This window comes from Oryctolagus cuniculus, chromosome 17 (genome assembly GCF_051225735.1).
Source record: "Oryctolagus cuniculus isolate XC-2025 breed Fujian yellow rabbit chromosome 17, ASM5122573v1, whole genome shotgun sequence".
Taxonomy (NCBI): Eukaryota; Metazoa; Chordata; class Mammalia; order Lagomorpha; family Leporidae; genus Oryctolagus; species Oryctolagus cuniculus.
Window position 1 is genome coordinate 39,249,500 of NC_142883.1, and position 18,644 is coordinate 39,268,143.

General features: G+C 48.0%; 1 protein-coding gene across 13 annotated transcripts in view; it reads right to left on the reverse strand.

Annotated features, from left to right (window-relative positions):
- LIG3 (DNA ligase 3) overlaps positions 1-18,644 on the reverse strand; it is a 30,953-nt gene that overhangs the window by 10,820 nt on the left and 1,489 nt on the right. For 3 of the 13 annotated variants that reach the window (XM_070061066.2, XM_070061067.2, XM_070061068.2), the window contains exons 2-9: positions 17,647-18,200; positions 10,187-10,330; positions 4,515-4,715; positions 3,646-3,797; positions 2,740-2,906; positions 2,534-2,611; positions 1,921-2,089; positions 359-514 (exon numbers count right to left, since the gene is read on the reverse strand). In XM_070061066.2, the coding sequence (XP_069917167.1) occupies positions 359-514; positions 1,921-2,089; positions 2,534-2,611; positions 2,740-2,906; positions 3,646-3,797; positions 4,515-4,715; positions 10,187-10,330; positions 17,647-18,196 (1,617 nt within the window). In that variant the 5' untranslated portion in view covers positions 18,197-18,200. Of the gene's footprint in view, positions 1-358; positions 722-1,920; positions 2,090-2,533; positions 2,612-2,739; positions 2,907-3,645; positions 3,798-4,514; positions 4,716-10,186; positions 10,331-17,646; positions 18,201-18,644 lie in introns of all 13 variants that reach the window. The other 10 variants (XM_089317394.1, XM_089317395.1, XM_089317396.1 and 7 more) reach the window with 7 other exon arrangements.

The window sequence follows — 18,644 nt, forward strand, 5'->3', positions numbered from 1 at the left end:
AAATTAACGAATGCCAGTCCAACAGCTCCTCGGACACAATCCTCATCTAGCCCAGGAACAGCACACAGGTCATGGAAGGGCAGAAGACGTGCACAGCGACTCACCAGCTGAGCTCCCTGTCCCAGCAGCACTGAGGGCAAGATCCCTGTCCCAGTGAGCTCTCCTGACAAAGCCAAGGTTGGGCTGTGGCTCTCCATACTGAGTAGCTCTTTGTTATTGGAAGAGTCCAAAGAGGAATTCACTCACTCAATAAACAAACCCTAACGTGTCCCAGAGCTGGAATGCCTATGGAACTCTGGCCCTGAGATTCTCAAAGGCAGGTGGGACAGAGTCCTGGCGAGAAGGGAGAGACTCATACCTTGTGAGGCAGGACGGGTTTGAGACTGCGGCTGAAGTAGCTGAAGTGGTCGCCATTCTTATGCACCTGGACTCGCTCGCCATCGTACTTGATCTCGGAGAACATGCCGTTGGGACACTTCTTCATTGCGTACTCGATGGACTTGCAGGCCTCAGCCTTAGGGTAGGGAAAGCAAAGCCTGGAGCCTTTGAGCAACGGGCTGCTTAGCAAGGACAGCCAAAGAGCAAGGAAAGGGTTGTTCAGATCCTGGGACCACATGGCCCAGTGTAGGATCAGACAGGCTGCTGACGAGGTGATGGGAACCCGAGGGGCTGGGCAATGTTGGATTCTGACTACAAAGTCCTCACCAGAGCTGACATCGACCTTGCATTTTAAGAAATGTGAATGTTACTCGTTGTAGAACAAAATTCCATGGCAACAGGCCTATTTTTCTCAATAATTTAGACTCTTGCCTGCCTCTGGCTTTTTACTAGAGCCATCAGTTATCTCAGCACAAGAGGGAAGTAGAGGTAAGGTGGCTGGTGGGGAACAGCAGTTAGGGATCCCCAGGATAGGGCACTCAGACGCAGGGGTGCTCACGTACCTGTGCCAGGTACTCAAACAACAGCAGCTGCCATTGGGATCACACCCCTCCTCGTATTTCCTCCCTGCTGTGACACCTTATGTGACAAACACGGTTTCCGTTTTATGGATGAGAAACTGCAGGTCAGTTACATGGCTAGTGAATAGCAGCAGTAAGATCTGAATCAAGGCCTAACTCCAAAGCCTGTGTGGTTAACAGCACTAAGCTGTACAACCTATGCTAGTGCTTCAAGTGTCAGGCCACAGAGAGTCGGAAGGAATTCTTCCAGCAGCCTTGGCAGCAAGATCTCACTAATTTGGTGATGGCTATTCTCACATTCCTAGTGGGGAGAGAACATTTTCCTCTCCCAAACACAGAACCTTATGCTGGAGCTTTAATGTAACGTTAAGGCAGTTCCAGAAAAAGCATTGTACGCTCTGGGAAACCCAGAGTCTCACAGCAGACAGGGTAGTGGACAGGGTGGGTGCCAATGCACAGGGGAACCACTGCCAGAAACGACATGGACTTCTCATGAAAGGAACAGACGCCCCTTAAGCTTCCTCTCTCCCCAGGCCATCCCGTTACAGGAAGCCTCTGCTGCCCACTCTCAGAGCTACTTCCCAGCAAGACACAGAGCCTCAGAGGTTACTTACATATCCACGTGTCTTCAGGTAAGATAAAGCACCTGAGACGATGCTTCAGAGAATCACACATGCCACTCACACAAGAAAACTAGTCTGAGGAGGATACACAACTCATCTAACAGTCCACAGCTTGGTGGTGGCAGAGCTGGGACTGGGTTCAGGTCCTCCCACAGGATCGCCTGTCTTCTGCTTTGCTTCCACACTCCCATCAAGAAATGCTCCCTCACATCTCCACTCTCCTCAGACCTCTCCGGTCAACTCACACGAGCTCAACATTCACAGCCAGGCAGACCTCACTGTGAGGGATGTGCAGCTTGGAGAGGCGTAGGCAGCAGAGGCAGGGGCGTGCTCCTCACCAGCATGGGCTGCACAGGCGTCATCAGAGAGGCCTGGACGCTCAGAGCCCGTTTGCAGCCTGGCTCCTTCTCCACCTCCTGCTCATTGCGCAGGACCCGCTCCACCACGTCCTGCAGGTTGCGCGAGGCTTTGAAGGCTTCATAGGCATTGGGGTCGAGGGCATCTAACCTGCCAGTGGGGACAGGAGCAAGGAAACAAAACCACTGCCTTTGACCTGATGGCTTTGGGGAGCAACCTGTCCTCACAGACAGGAAAGCCCAATCTAGAGGGGAGACGTTGTGCTTTCTTGTCCAAAAACTTTTATAGGAAGGGGGAAACACTCTTGGAAGGTTGTCTTTAGTGACCCTGTGACTATGTGGATGCCAGCTCAGCAGTGGAGGGGCCTGGGTTGGGCCAACTACACTTAGTACATTCCATACTCAATTTTAACAACTCTGTGATGAAGGTATTGTTAGCTCTTCTTTACATATAAGAAAATGGAGGTAGAGAAAGAATCGTTACCCTGCAGGAAGAAAAATGGGACAGGATTCCAGATCAAGACTCCAAAGATCTGACACCAGCTGGGGACAAAGAAAGCTGACAGCTTAGGCTGTCGCAGGAACTGGCACTTACACATGCTTTGCACCCGAGTTCATCTTCAGATCATGTTTGATCAGCCTGATGATGCACTTAAGGTCATTGGCTGTGCACCTAAGGAGAGGAAGCACATTCAACACGACCTCTGAAGAGCTCTGGATGCTCCAAACCGAAACTCCCAAGTGATCCAGCTCCCGGAGCCCATCCCCACCAAGTGTGGCTTGATAGGGCAACTCCCCCACCTGGAGGCGATGTCCTGTAGGGCCTGCTGCTGTTCATCTTCTTTGGTGAGCTTGGAGAGCCGCAGGAGGAATTCATCCACTTCCTGGATGGTAAGGAGGCTCTTGGCAGCTGGGGGGAAAGACTTGCTCTGCTCAAAGAAGACTCTGATTGTCTCTGACACGTCACCCTGTCTCCAAAAACCAAAATGCCACTGCTACAACCCCAGGGTGGCCAAGTGTGTCCCCCAAGACCTTAGGACTAAAATGAGTCGAGATTTCAATCACAGTTCCTGTCCTCAACTCGGTGCATGTGGGAGCTTCAAAAAGTGCATAGAAAATCACATTATCCAGTAATTTCCCTTTTCCAACTAACCTTTTGAAGCCCCCTCATATTTACCTAACTTAGAGACTCTGGCCCAGCCACTGCTCCTAGAAGGGGCACAGCTATCACACAGGACCTGCCCACCTGCTTTGGCTGACAAGAATAGACACAGGAACTAATCCAGGGCTGAGCCAATTTGATTCCTGCTCTAAGATCTGTTAACAACTAACAGACAGATATTAGTTATCAGATAGGGGGGCACTTGGATGGAAACTTTCTACGGTACCCGCTGGCATTACAAACAAACCAAAGCTGAATGGCAAGGCCAAAGTTATAGGGGCAAGTCCAGAATGAGAATCCCAGGTGAGAACAGGGAAAGCTCAGATCCTGACTTTTGAAAGTCTTTGCCGTCTGTGGCTCAGCAGTAGCATAGTTTTAGTCCTTGGGAGCTCATGAAGTGAACAGCTGTAGCCTCACATTCAGCCCCTCCCATAATGGTTTCAGTTTCTTAACACAGGAAGTGCCCCACCCAGAAAAAAAGTGGCTGCAGTGCCTGGCCTGGCAGAACCCCACCTAGAACAGGGCCTATTCTCCCTTCCTCTGACCTGCTCTAGGTCCCGCGCCATATCGTCTGGGTTGCAGTTAAAAATGCGGCTGAAGAGCTTCACAATCTGCTTGTCATTCAAGTTGTAAACACTCTTAATGACCCCCGGCAACAGGAGCTTCACTGTTAGGTACGTATCACCGCGGAAACCATCTGGAGACAGAAGAAAGGAACCCTACTTGAGAAATGCAGCTTAAATGAATACAAAAACTCCAGGAAGCAGAGACCCACCTGTCTGTCTGTCTGTCTATCGCCTGTCTATCTATTGCTCCCTGCTCCCATGGTGCCCTGTGCCTATCTCTATGGCAGGAGGGGCCACAAAGTTCAGTGGCTCCTGTGTCTGCCTCACCTTTCGCCCGTGGATGAACTCCTGCGGGGCAGAGCCAGGACCTGCACTTCACATCCTGAGTGACAAGTAGGTTTCAGATGCTCAGTGTGACAATGTTTATGAATGAACAAGGCAGAGTTGAAGGCTGCATTCCAAGCTGTCACATGCTCACATAAATCTAACCCAACGCGCAAGTTATGGAATTTTCACAGGCAGAGGCTCAGCCTACTATGCCACAGCGCCGGCCCCTCCTTTGGGTCCAATAGGATGGGTTGTTCTTCTGGCCTCCTTAGGGTGGAATAAGGGCAAAGGAAGAAAGGTGCCCAAGCACTCTGAGCACTCTGAGCACTCTGGCTACATCACTGTGGGGCCTGGTGCCAAATGTAAACACGAGCCCCTTGTTCAGAATTACTAACTGCAAGACTACACCAGTGGAGCACTAAACCACACAGGGAGTCTGTGCGACAGTTCGCATGCCCAGGAGCCGGCCATGGCCTGGAGCTCTGCAGAGGACGAGCCCACTCAGGATGCTCGTGGCCCACCTCCTGTTGAGCCTTTCCGCAGGAAGTTCTGGATGATCTGGGTCTTTGTGTTGTAGCTCGGGTTATCGGCCACCATGGCACACAGCTTGCGAAATTCCCGCAGCAGACAATCCTTGTGTTTGGGGTCACATTTGCTTGAGGACAAACTTGTTGTAGGGGCAGGGCTTGAGGGTGGGTTCTGCCCAGAGTTGTTGGGCTTAGCTGTGGAGAAAGAAACAACAGACATCATTCTCTCTGCCATCCTGAGAAGGGAGGACACGAAGAGGCGGTCTGCTCGTGCTTTCCATGCAGCTTTCCTGGATCGCCTAAGTGCCTGTGCGGTGCACACCATTACACTCACCTTACAGGTGGAGACATGGAGCTCAAGTAATTGCTCCAAACCTCAAAGTTTGTTTTTTATTTTATTTTTTTAAATACCTATTTATTTGAAAGGCAGAGTTACAGATAAAGAGAGGGAGACATCCACACACACTCACACAGGGAGGGAGGAAAGGAGAAAAAAGAGAGATTTTCCATCCACTGGTTCATTTCCTGGATGGCCGTAACAGCCATGACTGGGCCAGGTCAGAGCCAGGAGCTTCACTGGGGTCTCCTAAGTGGGTGGCAGGGGCCCCAGCACTGGGCCATCTGCACTGCTTTCCCAGGTGCATTAGCAGGGAGCTGGATTGGAACTGGTACTCACTCACATGGGATGCTGGTGTTACTGGCAGCAGCCTAATCCACTGCACCACAATGCTTGCCCCGATTTTTTGTTTTTTCTTTTTTTTTTAAATCTTAATTTATTTATTTGAGGGGGGAAGAGAGTGAGCAAGCATCCACTGGTTTATTCTTCAAATGCCTGCATTGACTCTGGGCTAGGCTGGGAGCCAAAGCAAGCAACTAGGAACTCAGCTGAGGTCTTCCATGTGGGCAGCAGGAATCCAATCACTTAAGTCACCACAGCTGGTTCCCAGGGTCTCCATCAGCAGGACCCAGAGCTGGTTATCATGTCCAGGCACTCCCACCCTGCTGTCTTGGCTAGACCAAACACCTGTCTCTCATAATTATGCACGGTAAAGAACAATGGGCCCCTCACACTGAAGCCGAGGACCAGACTGACATGGATCTATAGGTGAGCCCTTCCCAGAAGAACAGAGGCCATCTCCGTGTCAGGAATGCTCAGGGAGATCTCAGATAAGCTGGGGTGAGAAAGGGGAAGAAATCATAGGACGTGTTAACCGATGTGAAATTATTGCCGCTAGCCAGAGCGCGAAGAAACCTTAATGATCTACTGCAGTGTTCTCTCACAGATGAGGAACTGAGGCCATGAAACAGAGGACTTCCTGGATCACGCACTTCCCCGACAAGGGCAGCACCATGAAAGCCAGGGCTCACCCCAACTGCCCGCCTCTCAACACGCCAGCACAGTCAGCAATCACCTACAAATAATTATGTAAAACTCTTTAGTGATTCTCTCTCACAACCATTTACAAAGCAAATTTTATTCTGCAAACTGGTAGCAGAGCCATTAGCAAGCTGGCTGCTGTTGCTAGCTTCTTGTCTGGGCTTTATAAATTATAAATATGTCCTCATCTCTGACCTGGAATCTAAATAGGATTTTAGGGGACAATCTCCAAAGCATCAATGTTCAGTCAGGCTGCAAGAACCAGAACACCCTGTTTCTTTCAGCTCCTCATCAATTCCACTTCCAAGACCAGCGCCCTTCCAGAAACATGCTGTCCTTATCCTCATCTGGGCTCCTGTATTTCTCTCTTGAGCCTTTCAATAGACCAAGGACCAATCAACCTCAGAGTTTTTAAATAAAAATCTGGAGTCATGCCCCATTTCTGCAATGTTGTCTCTGACAGTAGGCAAAGCTACTACTGCCCCTTCTGATTCACAGAGGAGGCCACAGAAGTTCAGAGAGGTGGAGACTTGCTCAGGGCTCTAAACCCAAGCCTTCTGACCTCAGGGGTAGGCTTCTTTCAATCACATAAAGCCTCCCTCTCTCTCTCTCTTTTTTTTTTTTTTTTTTTTTGACAGGCAGAGTGGACAGTGAGAGAGAGAGAGAGAGAGAAAGGTCTTCCTTTGCCGTTGGTTCACCCTCCAATGGCCGCCGCGGCCGGCGCACCACGCTGATCCGATGGCAGGAGCCAGGAGCCAGGTGCTTTTCCTGGTCTCCCATGGGGTGCAGGGCCCAAGCACCTGGGCCATCCTCCACTGCACTCCCTGGCCACAGCAGAGGGCTGGCCTGGAAGAGGGGCAACCGGGACAGAATCCGGCGCCCCGACCGGGACTAGAACCCGGTGTGCCGGCGCCGCTAGGCGGAGGATTAGCCTAGTGAGCCGCGGCGCCAGCCCTTTCTTTTTTTTAAAGACATTTATTTAGGGCTGGTGCTGTGGTGTAGCGGGTAAAGCCGCCGCCTGCAGTGCCAGCATCCCATATGGGCACCAGTTAAGAGTCCCAGCTGCTCCACTTCTGATTCAGCTCTCTGCTATAGCCTGGGAGGGCAGTAGAAGATGGCCCAAGTCCTTGGGCCCCTGAACCCATGTGGGAGACCTGGAAGAAGCTCCTGACTCTGGCTTCAGATTGGCGAAGCTCCGGCCGTGAGGCCATGTGGGGAGTGAACCAGCGAATGGAAGACTTCTCCCTCTTTCTCTGCCTCTGCCTAATAAATAAATCTTAAAGGATCGGGCCGGTGTTGTGGCATAGCAGGTAAAGTCACTGCCTGCAGTGCCTGTAAACCATATGGGCGCCAGTTTGAGTCTCGGCTGCTCTACTTCGGATCTGGCTCTCTGCTATGGCCTGCGAAAGCAGCTGAAGATGGCCCAAGTCCTTGGTCCCCTGCACCTGTGTGGGAGACCCAGAAGAAGCTCCTGGCTCTGGCTTCAGATCAACCCAGCTCCAGCTGTTGCGGCCAATTGGGGAGTGACCCAGAGGATGGAAGACTTCTCTCTCTCTTTGCCTCTCTTTCTCTGTGTAACTCTTTCAAGTAAATAAATAAATTTTTTTAAAAAATCTATACCTTAATATTTCTTAAAGAAAAAAAAAGATAATTTTTCATCCACTGGTTTATTCCTCAAATGGCAGCAATGGCCTGGCCCAGTCCTGGACTTCTATCTGGGTCTTCCGTGTGTGGCAGGGGTCTAAGCACTTGGATCATCTTCCACTGTTTTCCCTGGTGCACACCAGGGAGCTGGATTGAAAGCCAAGCAGCCAGAACTTGAATTGGTGCTTATATGGAATGCCAGTGTTGCAGGTGGAGGCTTAACCCACTGTGCCACAACATCAGGCCTAAAGCCTCTTTCTTTCTTTCTTTTTTTTTCAAAGCCTCTTTCAATCCCCAAACAGCTTGAGTCCAAGCAGTTTGGCCTTATATTTACTTCGATGGAGTCAAATCACAAGAACATTTCAAACAATAAGAGAAGCAAGGTATAGGGTAAAAGAAGTTAGTGAAGTCAAATAGACTTCAGTGCAAAGATTAACTCCACAATGAACCTGAACTTCAGCTTTCACATTCATAAAATAGGCCTGATACAAGTACTTCCTAGATTAACTGAAGAACAAATGAAATTCCCTAGCCGAATACTCCCTGTTACATAAGATTAACAAATGATCCTAATCTTTTTTGTTTGTTTGTTTTTTAAAGATTGACTTGGGGCCAGCGTTGTGGCATAGATGGTAAAGCCACCACTGTGATGCCAGCATCCTATTATCGGTGCTGGTTTAATTCCCGGCTGCTCCACTTCCGATCCAGCTCTGGGCTAATGTCCTGGGAAAAGCAGCGGAAGATGGTCCAAGAGCGTGGGCCCCTACACCCACTTGGGAGACCTGGAAGAAGCTCCTGGCTTCAGCCCAGCCAGCCCTGGCCAGTGTGGCCATCTGGAAGTGGATGGAAGACCTAACTCTTTCAAATAAACAAATAAATCTTTAAAAAGAAAAAAAAGATTTACTTATTTATTTGAAAGACAGAGAGACAGAGAGATCTTCCATCTGCTGGTTCACTCCTCAAATGGCAATAGCCAGGGCTAGGCCAGGCCAAAGTCTGAAGCCAGGAACTCTACTCAGATCTCCTACAGAGGCGGCAGGGGCTCAAGTACTTGGGCCACCATCTGCTGCCTTCCCAGGAGCATTAGCAAGAAGCTGGTTTGGAAGCAGAGCAGCTGGGACTTGAACCGGTATTGGTTTATGGGATCTCAGCATCAGAAGTGGATGCTTAAACCCTGTGCCACAACACGAGCCCTGATCCTGATCTTTTCAACTCCCATTTATAGCCTATGCTCCAGCAAAATTTTCTTAAATTCCTGTCTGTGAAACAGAAACTCCATATTTTATATAAAAGAAATCGTATGTTCATGGGTATGAGTATAAATTCACTTGTGTGAAGAGAAAGAAAATGTAAGACATTACTGTTATCCAATCGTCAAGAAGACACAAAATGGATGGGCATTGGGCTCAGCCGTTAAGACATCCTGTAGGATACCTGCACCCCTGACACTGGAGTGCCTGGGTTTGGTCTTGGCTCCACTTCCAATTCCGACTTCCTTCTAATGTGTACTTTAGGAGGCAGCAGGGGATGACTCAAGTACTTGGGTCCCTGCCACCTACATAGGAGACTCAGGTTGAGTTCCTGGCTCCTGGCTTTAGCTTGGCTCAGCCTTGGCTGTTACAGGCCTTTGGGAAGTGAACTAGGGGATGCATGATCTTTCTCTGTCTCTACTTCTCTGTCATTCTGCCGTTTATTTACTTATTTTTAATATTACACTCTTTAAGATTCATTTATTTGAAAGGCGGGGTTGGGGGGGGGACAAAGAGTGCTTCCATCTATTGGTTCACTCTCCAGATGGCTGCAATGGCTGGAGATGAGCTGGACTGAAGCCAGGAGCTTCTTCTGGGTCTCTCATGCGGGTGGCAGGGCCCCAAAAACTTGGGCCATCTTCCACTGCTTTCCCAGGCACATTAGCAGGGAGCTGGATTGAGAAGTGGAGCAGGGGGGAGTCAAATTGGCACCCCTATGGGGTGCCAGCACTACAGGTGGCGGCTTTATCCACTATGCCACAATGCCAGCCCCTCTGCCATTTATTTATAAATAAATAAGTCCTTTTAAAACAAAATCTTAGTCTGGCCTAGGAAATGACTTCCATGGCAAAAAGTCCTTTTATTTAAAAAAACTTTTTAAATTACATTTATTCTCATTTATTTGAAAGGCAGAGACAGAGAGATCTTACATCTGCTGGTTCACTCCCCAAATACTCATAACAGCTAGGGCTGGGTCAGGCAGGAGCAAGGAGCCTAGAACCAAATCCAGGTCTCCCATGAGAGAAGGCGGGACTAAAGTACTTGAACCATCACCTGCTGCCTCCAAGGGTGCTTATGAGCAAGAAGTTGAAATCAAAGTGGAGCCAGGATTCAAACTCAGGTGCTCCAATATAGGATGTGGGGGTTCCAAGCAATGTTTTAACCACTGACCTACCCCTAAGGCAAAAAGTCTAATACAGCAAACATCCTTCTGCTATGAGAGAGATTAAGGTGTACAAAGAAATGCTGTACAAGTGTGATGCTGATAATTAGCCACCACCTGTCTATACTCAGACAAAAGCCAATTATTGGGACTAGAAAGCACAGAATTTTCAGTCAGCAAGATCCCCAAGTAAAAGAGCTGTAACAGCTCTAGTATCCCTAACCTATCTTACCTGAAAAGCCAGAAAATTTCCGTGGATTGGGGTTGGTGACTAACGAGGCTCCTTTCACTGGGGATGTCACCTGGCCAGTGGATGTCAACTTTGCCTGGACGACAGCTTTCTTCTTTGGTGTGCTTGCTGCCTTGGAAGACAGATCTGCAGAAACCCAAAAGAAGGCAAAATATCCTTTAGTGAGAGCTCTCTGAGGCCGCTTCCACACAACCTTCAGCCGCGCTTAGAGCCTTGCTGGGCAAGCACTGCTACAGCCCACCCAGCCTGGCTGGGCTCTCTCAGTGAAGGTACGAGGGCACTGTGTGCAGGGCAGGGACCCATGTTACCATATACCTGCATTAAGAACAGACTGTCATTTGAGGAGTGAGCCAGTGGATGGAAGAGCTCTGTCTCTCCCCAACTTTGACTTTCAAATAAATAAACCTTAGATGTGACAAGATTTGGAGAAAATCAGAAATTACAACTTTTTTTTTAAAAGATTTATTTATTTATTTGAAAGGCAGATTTAGCGAGGGGCGGGGGGAGAGAGGGAGAGAGAGAGAGAGAGAGAGAGAGAGAGAGAGATTGATTGATTGATTGATTCCAAATGCCTGCAATAGCCAGGCTGGGCAGGTGGAAGCCAGGAGTTTGGAACTCCATCCAGGCCTCCTTCGTGGGTGGCAGGGACCCAAATACTTGGGTCATCCTCCACTGCTTTCTGAAGCACATTAGCAGAGAGCTGGATCGGCCCTGGATCGGAAGTGGAGGCCCTGGATAGGAAGTGGAGCAGCCAGGACCTGAACTGCGGGATGCGGATGTTGTAGGCAGTGGCTTAACCCTGTCATGACCAAGGCTTTGAAGAGGAAATGCCAGGGGAAGTTTCAACAAAGTCCTCCAACACGACCAAGCTCCCACTCATCAAACGAGGGCAAATCTGAGCATGTTTTAATGGGAATCATTAGGCATCCATCCTGCATTGGCTCCTTCTTTCTGTTCCCTTAAAGGGAACTCTTTTTCTTAGCTAATAATGTAAAAAAGATGGCACTGATCTGGTTAAACTCCCAGGACCCCTGAGTTTTTCAGAGATGGACTCAGTGGTTGCTATCACTACTTATAAGTTTCTTGAACTTGGTGAGCTTAAAATTTGAACAATAAAATTTACACAGAAGAGGCAGGTGTTGTGTTACAGATAGGTTAAGCTGTGTCTTGGGATGCCTACATTCCATACTGGAGTGTTGGCTTAAGTCCCGGCTACACTGCTTCTGATCTAGCTCCCTGCTAATGCATACTTGAGTTCCTGCTACACATGTAGGAGACCTGGCTCCTAGTTTGGGCCTGGCCCAGCCCTGACTGCTGTAACCATTTGGGGAGTGAAACAGCAGATGAAAAATCTGTCACTCCTCTTTTCAAATAAATTTAAAAAAAAATTTTAAGTTTAGATTTCTTTACACTGCCATGAACTTTTGAAGCCTTTTCATAGACACTATTTAAAACTATTTACCTGAAAAAGGACTTGTATCCAGAATGTATTTTTAAAAATCTTTGAAATAGTAAGACACAAAATCTTGGCAGAGAGACGGTTACACATCAGAGAGAGGTATCTCCTCTCCCCTGGTTCACTCCCCAAATGCCTATAAAAGTCAGGCTGGGCCAGGGAAGGCGAGGCCAAAGCCAACAACTCTGACCAGGTCTCCCTAGTATCTGGGCCATCTCACGCTGCCTCCCAGATTGCACGTTAGTGGGAAGCTGGATTAGGAGCTGTGACAGAATTTGATCCCAGGCACTCTGATACGGGAGTCATCCCAAGTGGTGCTTCTTTGTCCCTGTTTTTCAAATAAAAACAAAAATTTATAAAAACATACAATAAACATCAGTATAATGTTGAAGATTTTAAAAAAATACTGACAATACCTACTCAGAACACAGAGGGAGCAGTCATCACTCTCATGTGCTGGTGGGAGTGCAGATTGGTAAAAAGACCTTGAAAAACAGTTTCAAAGACTCAACCAAAACCCGTCCAGCAATTCCACTCCTGGGTATGGATTCAGCAGAAAGACCCAATGATATGCACCAAAACCAAGGCCCAGTGTGTTCACAGCAGCACTGTTTGTAGCTGGACATAAACCAAGTATTCATCAACAGAAGAATAAGCTGTGAACTTAGCCACTACAATGAGTAAAGCACAACAAAAAACAACCTAATCTTGAAAAGAAGCCAGAGAAAGCAGAGTTTAAGTTTAGAATGGGCAGCATTATGTTAACAGTGTTAGGAATAATGGTTACGGCTAGCGCCGCGGCTCACTAGGCTAATCCTCCGCCCTGCGGCGCCGGCACACCGGGTTCTAGTCCCGGTCAGGGCGCCGGATTCTGTCCCGGTTGCCCCTCTTCCAGGCCAGCTCTCTGCTATGGTCTGGGAGTGCAGGGGAGGATGGCCCAAGTGCTTGGGCCCTGCACCCCATGGGAGACCAGGAGAAGCACCTGGCTCCTGCCTTTGTATCAGCGCAGTACGGCGGCCGCGGCGGCCTTTGGAGGGTGAACCAAAGGAAAAAGGAAGACCTTTCTCTCTGTCTCTCTCTCTCTCTCACTGTCCACTCTGCCTGTCAAAAAAAAAAAAAAAAAAAGATTTGGAACACAGAGCAACAGACAGGGAGAGACAGAGATAAAGACTGATCTTCTTTGTGCTGGTTCACTCCTCAAATGGTCACAAGAGTCAGGGATGGGTCAGGCTGAAGCCAGGTACACTGGCAGGCAGCTGGACCAGAATTGGAGCAGCCAGGACTCAAACTGGCACTCCAACATGAGATGCCAGCATCAGAAGCAGGAGTGTAACTGCCACACCACCACCCAGCCAGGACTTGTGTATCCCTGTTACACTTCCAGAGAAGTTTACAGGATTGGTGAATGAATGAGTGCACACTTTGCACTTTGAAAGATTCCGGCAGGCTGCGGTTCATGGAGGGTATAAATGCCCTACAGGGGACGACAGCACTCTCTGCTCCACAGCTGCCTGGCAGCCACGGTCATCAGTTATTTTAAAGAGACCTAACTGGTGTGGGGCAAATGATGTCAGCATGTGGGTTGGTTTCATGTGGGGCCTGGGAATACTAGGGCCACGCCTGTCTGCAGCTGACGGTTCAAGTCATTCTGGCTGAGGGAGGTCTTGCAGGATGACACTCAAGTTTACAAGGACAGGCCCACCAAGTACCACCCCTTCTCACCACTTACCCATCATTAACCACATGTGACAGTATTTCCCCAGGGAACTAATGATCACTTAATGGATATCAGCACTTCTGGTACTCGGAAAGGCCACAGCACATCCCAGGGGGCCATGCCCCTGGGCTCCTCACATGTGACAGATGTGCTGATGACCATCTCTGGACAGTTAGAGTCTCCCATTTTCCCAGAAACCAGTTTGACATGACTAGCCCTAATTTACAGACAAAAAACAAGGAAAAGTAAAGCCCGATCCCACAGCACGCTGGCTTGGTATGGGTAGGAAAATGTCCAGCTGCTAACTTACCTGATTTATGGAAGAGTTTAATTCTATCTGTACTTTTCTTCTGAATGAGACGTGGGTCAAGAGATAACAAAGGCAGAGGCCAATGGCTAAGGCTAAGGGTGGGGCTGGATGGGGAGCTTGAGCGCGAAGCATACAGGAAAGAAAGTCCTCTCTCCTGAAAATCCTTTTCCTTCTCAAAGGACAAGGATAATGTTCCTTTTGAGAACCACATTAGTCTCCCTACAGTGACCAGACTATACTGAATTGAAGGCATTAATATTACTTTACCCACACTGAAGATCAAAGAGGATTAGTTGGCATTATTGGTATAAGTATTCTAAAACATGCATACACCTGTGAGAACATGTTTATACACAGGAAGATGTATTTTATGTCAAAATCAGTATTATAAACCTTTTCAGTTGCTTATATCTTTTAAGAATATACAAATATCACTATTAATGTTTTGAGTTACTTTATATAAATTACACTTGCAAGAATTTAGAATATATGACAATTATAGAAAATAAGAAAAAATCAAATATAGAAAATTAATATTATCCATAATTCTACTATCCATAACACATTGACAATTTTGTCTATATTCTTCTAAAATGTACCTGTATCAACAGTTAAAACATATGCAATGTGTACTTTTTAAAAAAATTAGATTTTTATTAATGACATAAGACGTACTATCTTAATCCTGCTACTCACACACATCTGCATCTGCATTTCTGTTGTACGTGCTGAAGTACATGTATGCGCATGTGTCTACATTAGCTAGCTTTTCCTGCTGGAAGCGTTTAGAAGCAAAGGCACCTCATGCCAGCGAGGCTATGCAGCATCCAGATTTGGGTCTCTAAAAGCATTCCTCACTCACTGGAACTTGGGGATTTGTCAAAAGTGGATGATTCTAGGGTTGAGGTAGGACACATACAAGGTAAGCTTTGTTATACCTGAGAGAAAGGAAGTACTTTAAAACATCTGTTTGGGGGCCGGCGCTGTGGTGCAGCAGGTAAAGTCGCTGTCTGCAGCGCTAGCATCCCATATGGGGACCAGTTTGAGTCCCGGCTGCTCCACTTCTGAACCAGCTCCCTGCTAATACACCTGGGAAAGCAGCGCAAGATGGGCCCCTGCACCCACGTGGGAGACTTCCAGAGGAAGCTCCCGGCTCCTGGCTTCAGATTGACCCAGCTCCAGCCGTTGCAGCCATTTGGAGAGTGAACCAGCAGATGGAAGCTCACTCTCTCTCTCTCTCCCTAACTCTGCCTCTCAAATAATCAAAGTGAATCTTTAAAAAAATTTTTTTGTTTGTTTTTAAATAATGAGGGTGTATAGGACACAGAAACCAGCTTGAAGGGGTCCCTAACTGGCCAAATATGGAACAATTAAGTACCAAATTAATCAAGTCTAGTAATGACTTATAAGTCACTTGGAAAAAGTAGTAATCTATGAATCCACACAGATAATAAACTTACGGATAAAGCGGGTAGAAGTGGGACTGGTGTTGGGGTGTAATAGATAAAGCTGGGGTGACAACGCTGGCATCCTATATAGGCACCGCTTCAAGTCCCAAGCCCCGGCTGCTCTACTTCCAATCTGGCTCCCAGGAAATAGGAAAAGCAGCAAAGGACAGTGCGAGTGATGGTCCCCTGCCAACCATGTGGGAAACTCGGATAATGCTCCTGGCTCCTGCCAGGCTCAGCCATGGCCATTGTGGCCACTTTGGGAATGAATCAATGAATGGAAGATCTCTCTTTCCTCTCTTTCTGTAACTCTTTCAAATAAATAAATAAATAAACCTTAGAAAAATAAATAAATAAAAAGGGGCCGTAGTGGATATTCTTCAAAAATGTCAATGCTGAGGGTTCACGTTGTGGTGCAGTGGATTAAGCCACCACCTATGATGCCAGCTTTCCACATAAACCTGGGTTGGAGTCCCAGCTGCTCCACTTCTGATCCAACACCTGCTGATGTGCCTGGGGAAGTAGTGCATGATGGTCCAAGTACTTGGACTCCTGCCACCAACGTGGGAGACCCAGATGGAGTTCTAGCCTTTGGCCTGGCCTAGACCTGGCCATTATGGCCATCTGGGGAGTGAACCAGCATTTGGAAGACCTCTTCCTCCTACCCCACCACTCTTTCTCTCTCCCTCTCTTTCTCTGTAACTCTGCCTTTCAAGTAAATAAATAAATATATTTTTTAAAGTTAATGCTACAAAAGAAATACTATGGAAATGTTCTAGATTAAATGTAATACCTGCTTTGATCCTAGATTAGAGGAAATATAAAAGCTATTAAAAATATGATTCACTCAATTGATAAAATAGTATGGAATGTATTAAAGCATTTTATCAAGGATAACTTTATTGAAATTGATAGCTATGTTATGGTCATGTGAGATATTCTTGAAGTAGGTGCACTGAAGAGCTTAAAGGTAAATGTCATGGTGTATGCAGCTTGTACTCAAATGATTCAGAGAAAAATGTGCAGGTACGCATGTGTGTAAGGAGCGTATATGCACACAAGGGTCAGAGTAAAATGTTAGTAAGGAAATATGGTTAAAAGGAACAGAACTAGTCTTTGTAATTCTTTCTTACAATTTTATTACTTATAACTATTCTTATGACCCTTCTGAGAGTTTCAATTTATTTCCAAATAAACAGTTAAATAAAGAAAAAGTCTAGGCCGGCGCCACGGCTTACTAGGCTAATCCTCCGCCTAGCGGCGCCGGCACACCGGGTTCTAGTCCCGGTCGGGGCGCCGGATTCTGTCCTGGTTGCCCCTCTTCCAGGCTAGCCCTCTGCTGTGGCCAGGGAGTGCAGTGGAGGATGGTCCAGGTGCTTGGGCCCTGCACCCCATGGGAGACCAGGAAAAGCACCTGGCTCCTGGCTCCTGCCATCGGATCAGCGTGGTGCGCCGGCCGCAGCGCGCTGGCCGCGGCGGCCATTGGAGGGTGAACCAACGGCAAAAGGAAGACCTTTCTCTCTGTCTCTCTCTCTCACTGTCCACTCTGCCTGTCAAAAAAAAAAAAAAAAAAAAAAAAAAAGTCTCGATTCTGAGGCTGGCATTGTGGAATAATGGGTTAAGCTGCCGCCTGCATCCCATATGGGTGCCAATTAGAATCCCAGCTGCTCCACTTCCAATTAGCTCCCTGCTAACATGCCTGGAAAGCAGAGTAAGATAGCCCAAATGCTTGGGCCCCTGCCATTCACATGGGAATCTTTTTTTTAAAAAAAGATTCATTTATTTATTTGTAAGGCAGTGTTACAGAGAGGCAGAGGCAGAGAGAGGTCTTATATTCGCTGGTTTACTCCCCAAATGGCCACAATGGCCAAAGCTGGGCCGATCCAAAGCCAGGAGCCAGGATCCTCTTGCAGGTTTCCCACATGGGTACAAGGGCCCAAGGACTTGGGCTATCCTCCACTGCTTTCCCAGGCCATAGCAGAGAGCTGGTTTGGAAATAGAGCAGCCAGGACTCAAACCTGTGCCAATATGGATGCTGGCACCACAGGCGGTGGCTTTACCTGCTATGCCACAGCACTGGTCCCAGATAAATCTTTAAAAAGAAAAGAAAAAGGTGGGGGGCAGAGAAAGAGGGAGCAAGAGAGATTGTCCACCCACTGGTCCTCTCCCCAAATGGCCAAACAGCCAGGGCAGGGCCAGGCTGAAGTCAGGCGCTTCATCCAGGTCTCTCTACATGGGTGCAGGGTCCTAAGGACTTGGGCCATCTTCTACTGCTTTCCCAGGCACATTAGCAGGGAGCTGAATTGGAAGCAGAGGAGCCAGGACTTAAGCCAGCACTTACAGAGGATGCCAGCCCTGCAGGCCACGGCTTCACCTGCTATGCTATGCCATAGCGCCGGCCCCAAATAAATCAATCTTAAAAAAAAAAAAAAAAAAAGTCTGGACTCTAGGCTTCTCACCCCTTTTCCTCTTTGCCCCAGTAAGCCCAGAAAGCAGTGTTCTCCATCCCACCTGTAATGTGCTGGGTTATCTGCTCCTTCTCATTATCTTCCAGCTCTTCCCAGCCTTCCAGCTCTGTGAGGTCCTCGATTTTTTTCGTGGTGGCCCGGGCCCGCTCCAGCTTCTCAAACATGCATTTAATGTGGTACCACTCTTTCATATCACCTCCGGACTCTGAAAAGGGATTGGGCACCACTTTGCCAATTCGGCAAACGCCCTTTACAATCTTTTCCTTGCATTTTTTGCAGCCAGCTGTGCCACGCTTGGCGTAGTCCACGCAGAACCGTTGCTCAGCCATCTCACAGGGGCCACTGCAGAGTCCCACATGCGACCCTGGCAGGAAAACAAGGCAGGTGGCACGTGCTCTTAGACGACCTTCGCCAAATGATGGAACAGGCTTTCCTCTCGGGAGGAGGCAGCGACCACGGAGCACATCTGTTTCCGACCACCGGCTAAACAGTTTGAGGTCAGGCCAGCGATGCTGTTCTCGGAACAGGCACAGTTCTTTTCGGCCAAGGGCTCGGAGACTTTCTGGGAAGAGGATCTTGAAAGCCACAGTCATGCAGCTGCATGAAAAGGTGAGACACACACACACACGGATATAAATGGGCACCAATGGGGGATGAGGCTTCCAACGTGTCAAAGGCCAGAGTCTTACACAGGCCATGCTGACTAACCACTTTCCCAAGTATTAAAGATTCACCACCTACAGAATAAAGAGTTCTAATTCAGGACAATCCAGTTTCCTAAAGGGTGTTCAATGACCTAACGTATATACGCACATCTAGTAAACCACGAGGAGGAGAATCCAAGCACCATAAAAGCTTTTCTCAAGCCATCAGCAAAATGCGACAATCCTAATGGATGATGACCTTTAAGTATTGTAAGATCCTCAAGGTGTTCTAATTACCAAGGAAAACACACTATATTCATAGGATTTTTAATGCCACGTATAACAGACGTGCCATCCTCAGAAAACAACAAAGCCACTACAGAGACCCTTGCTTTAA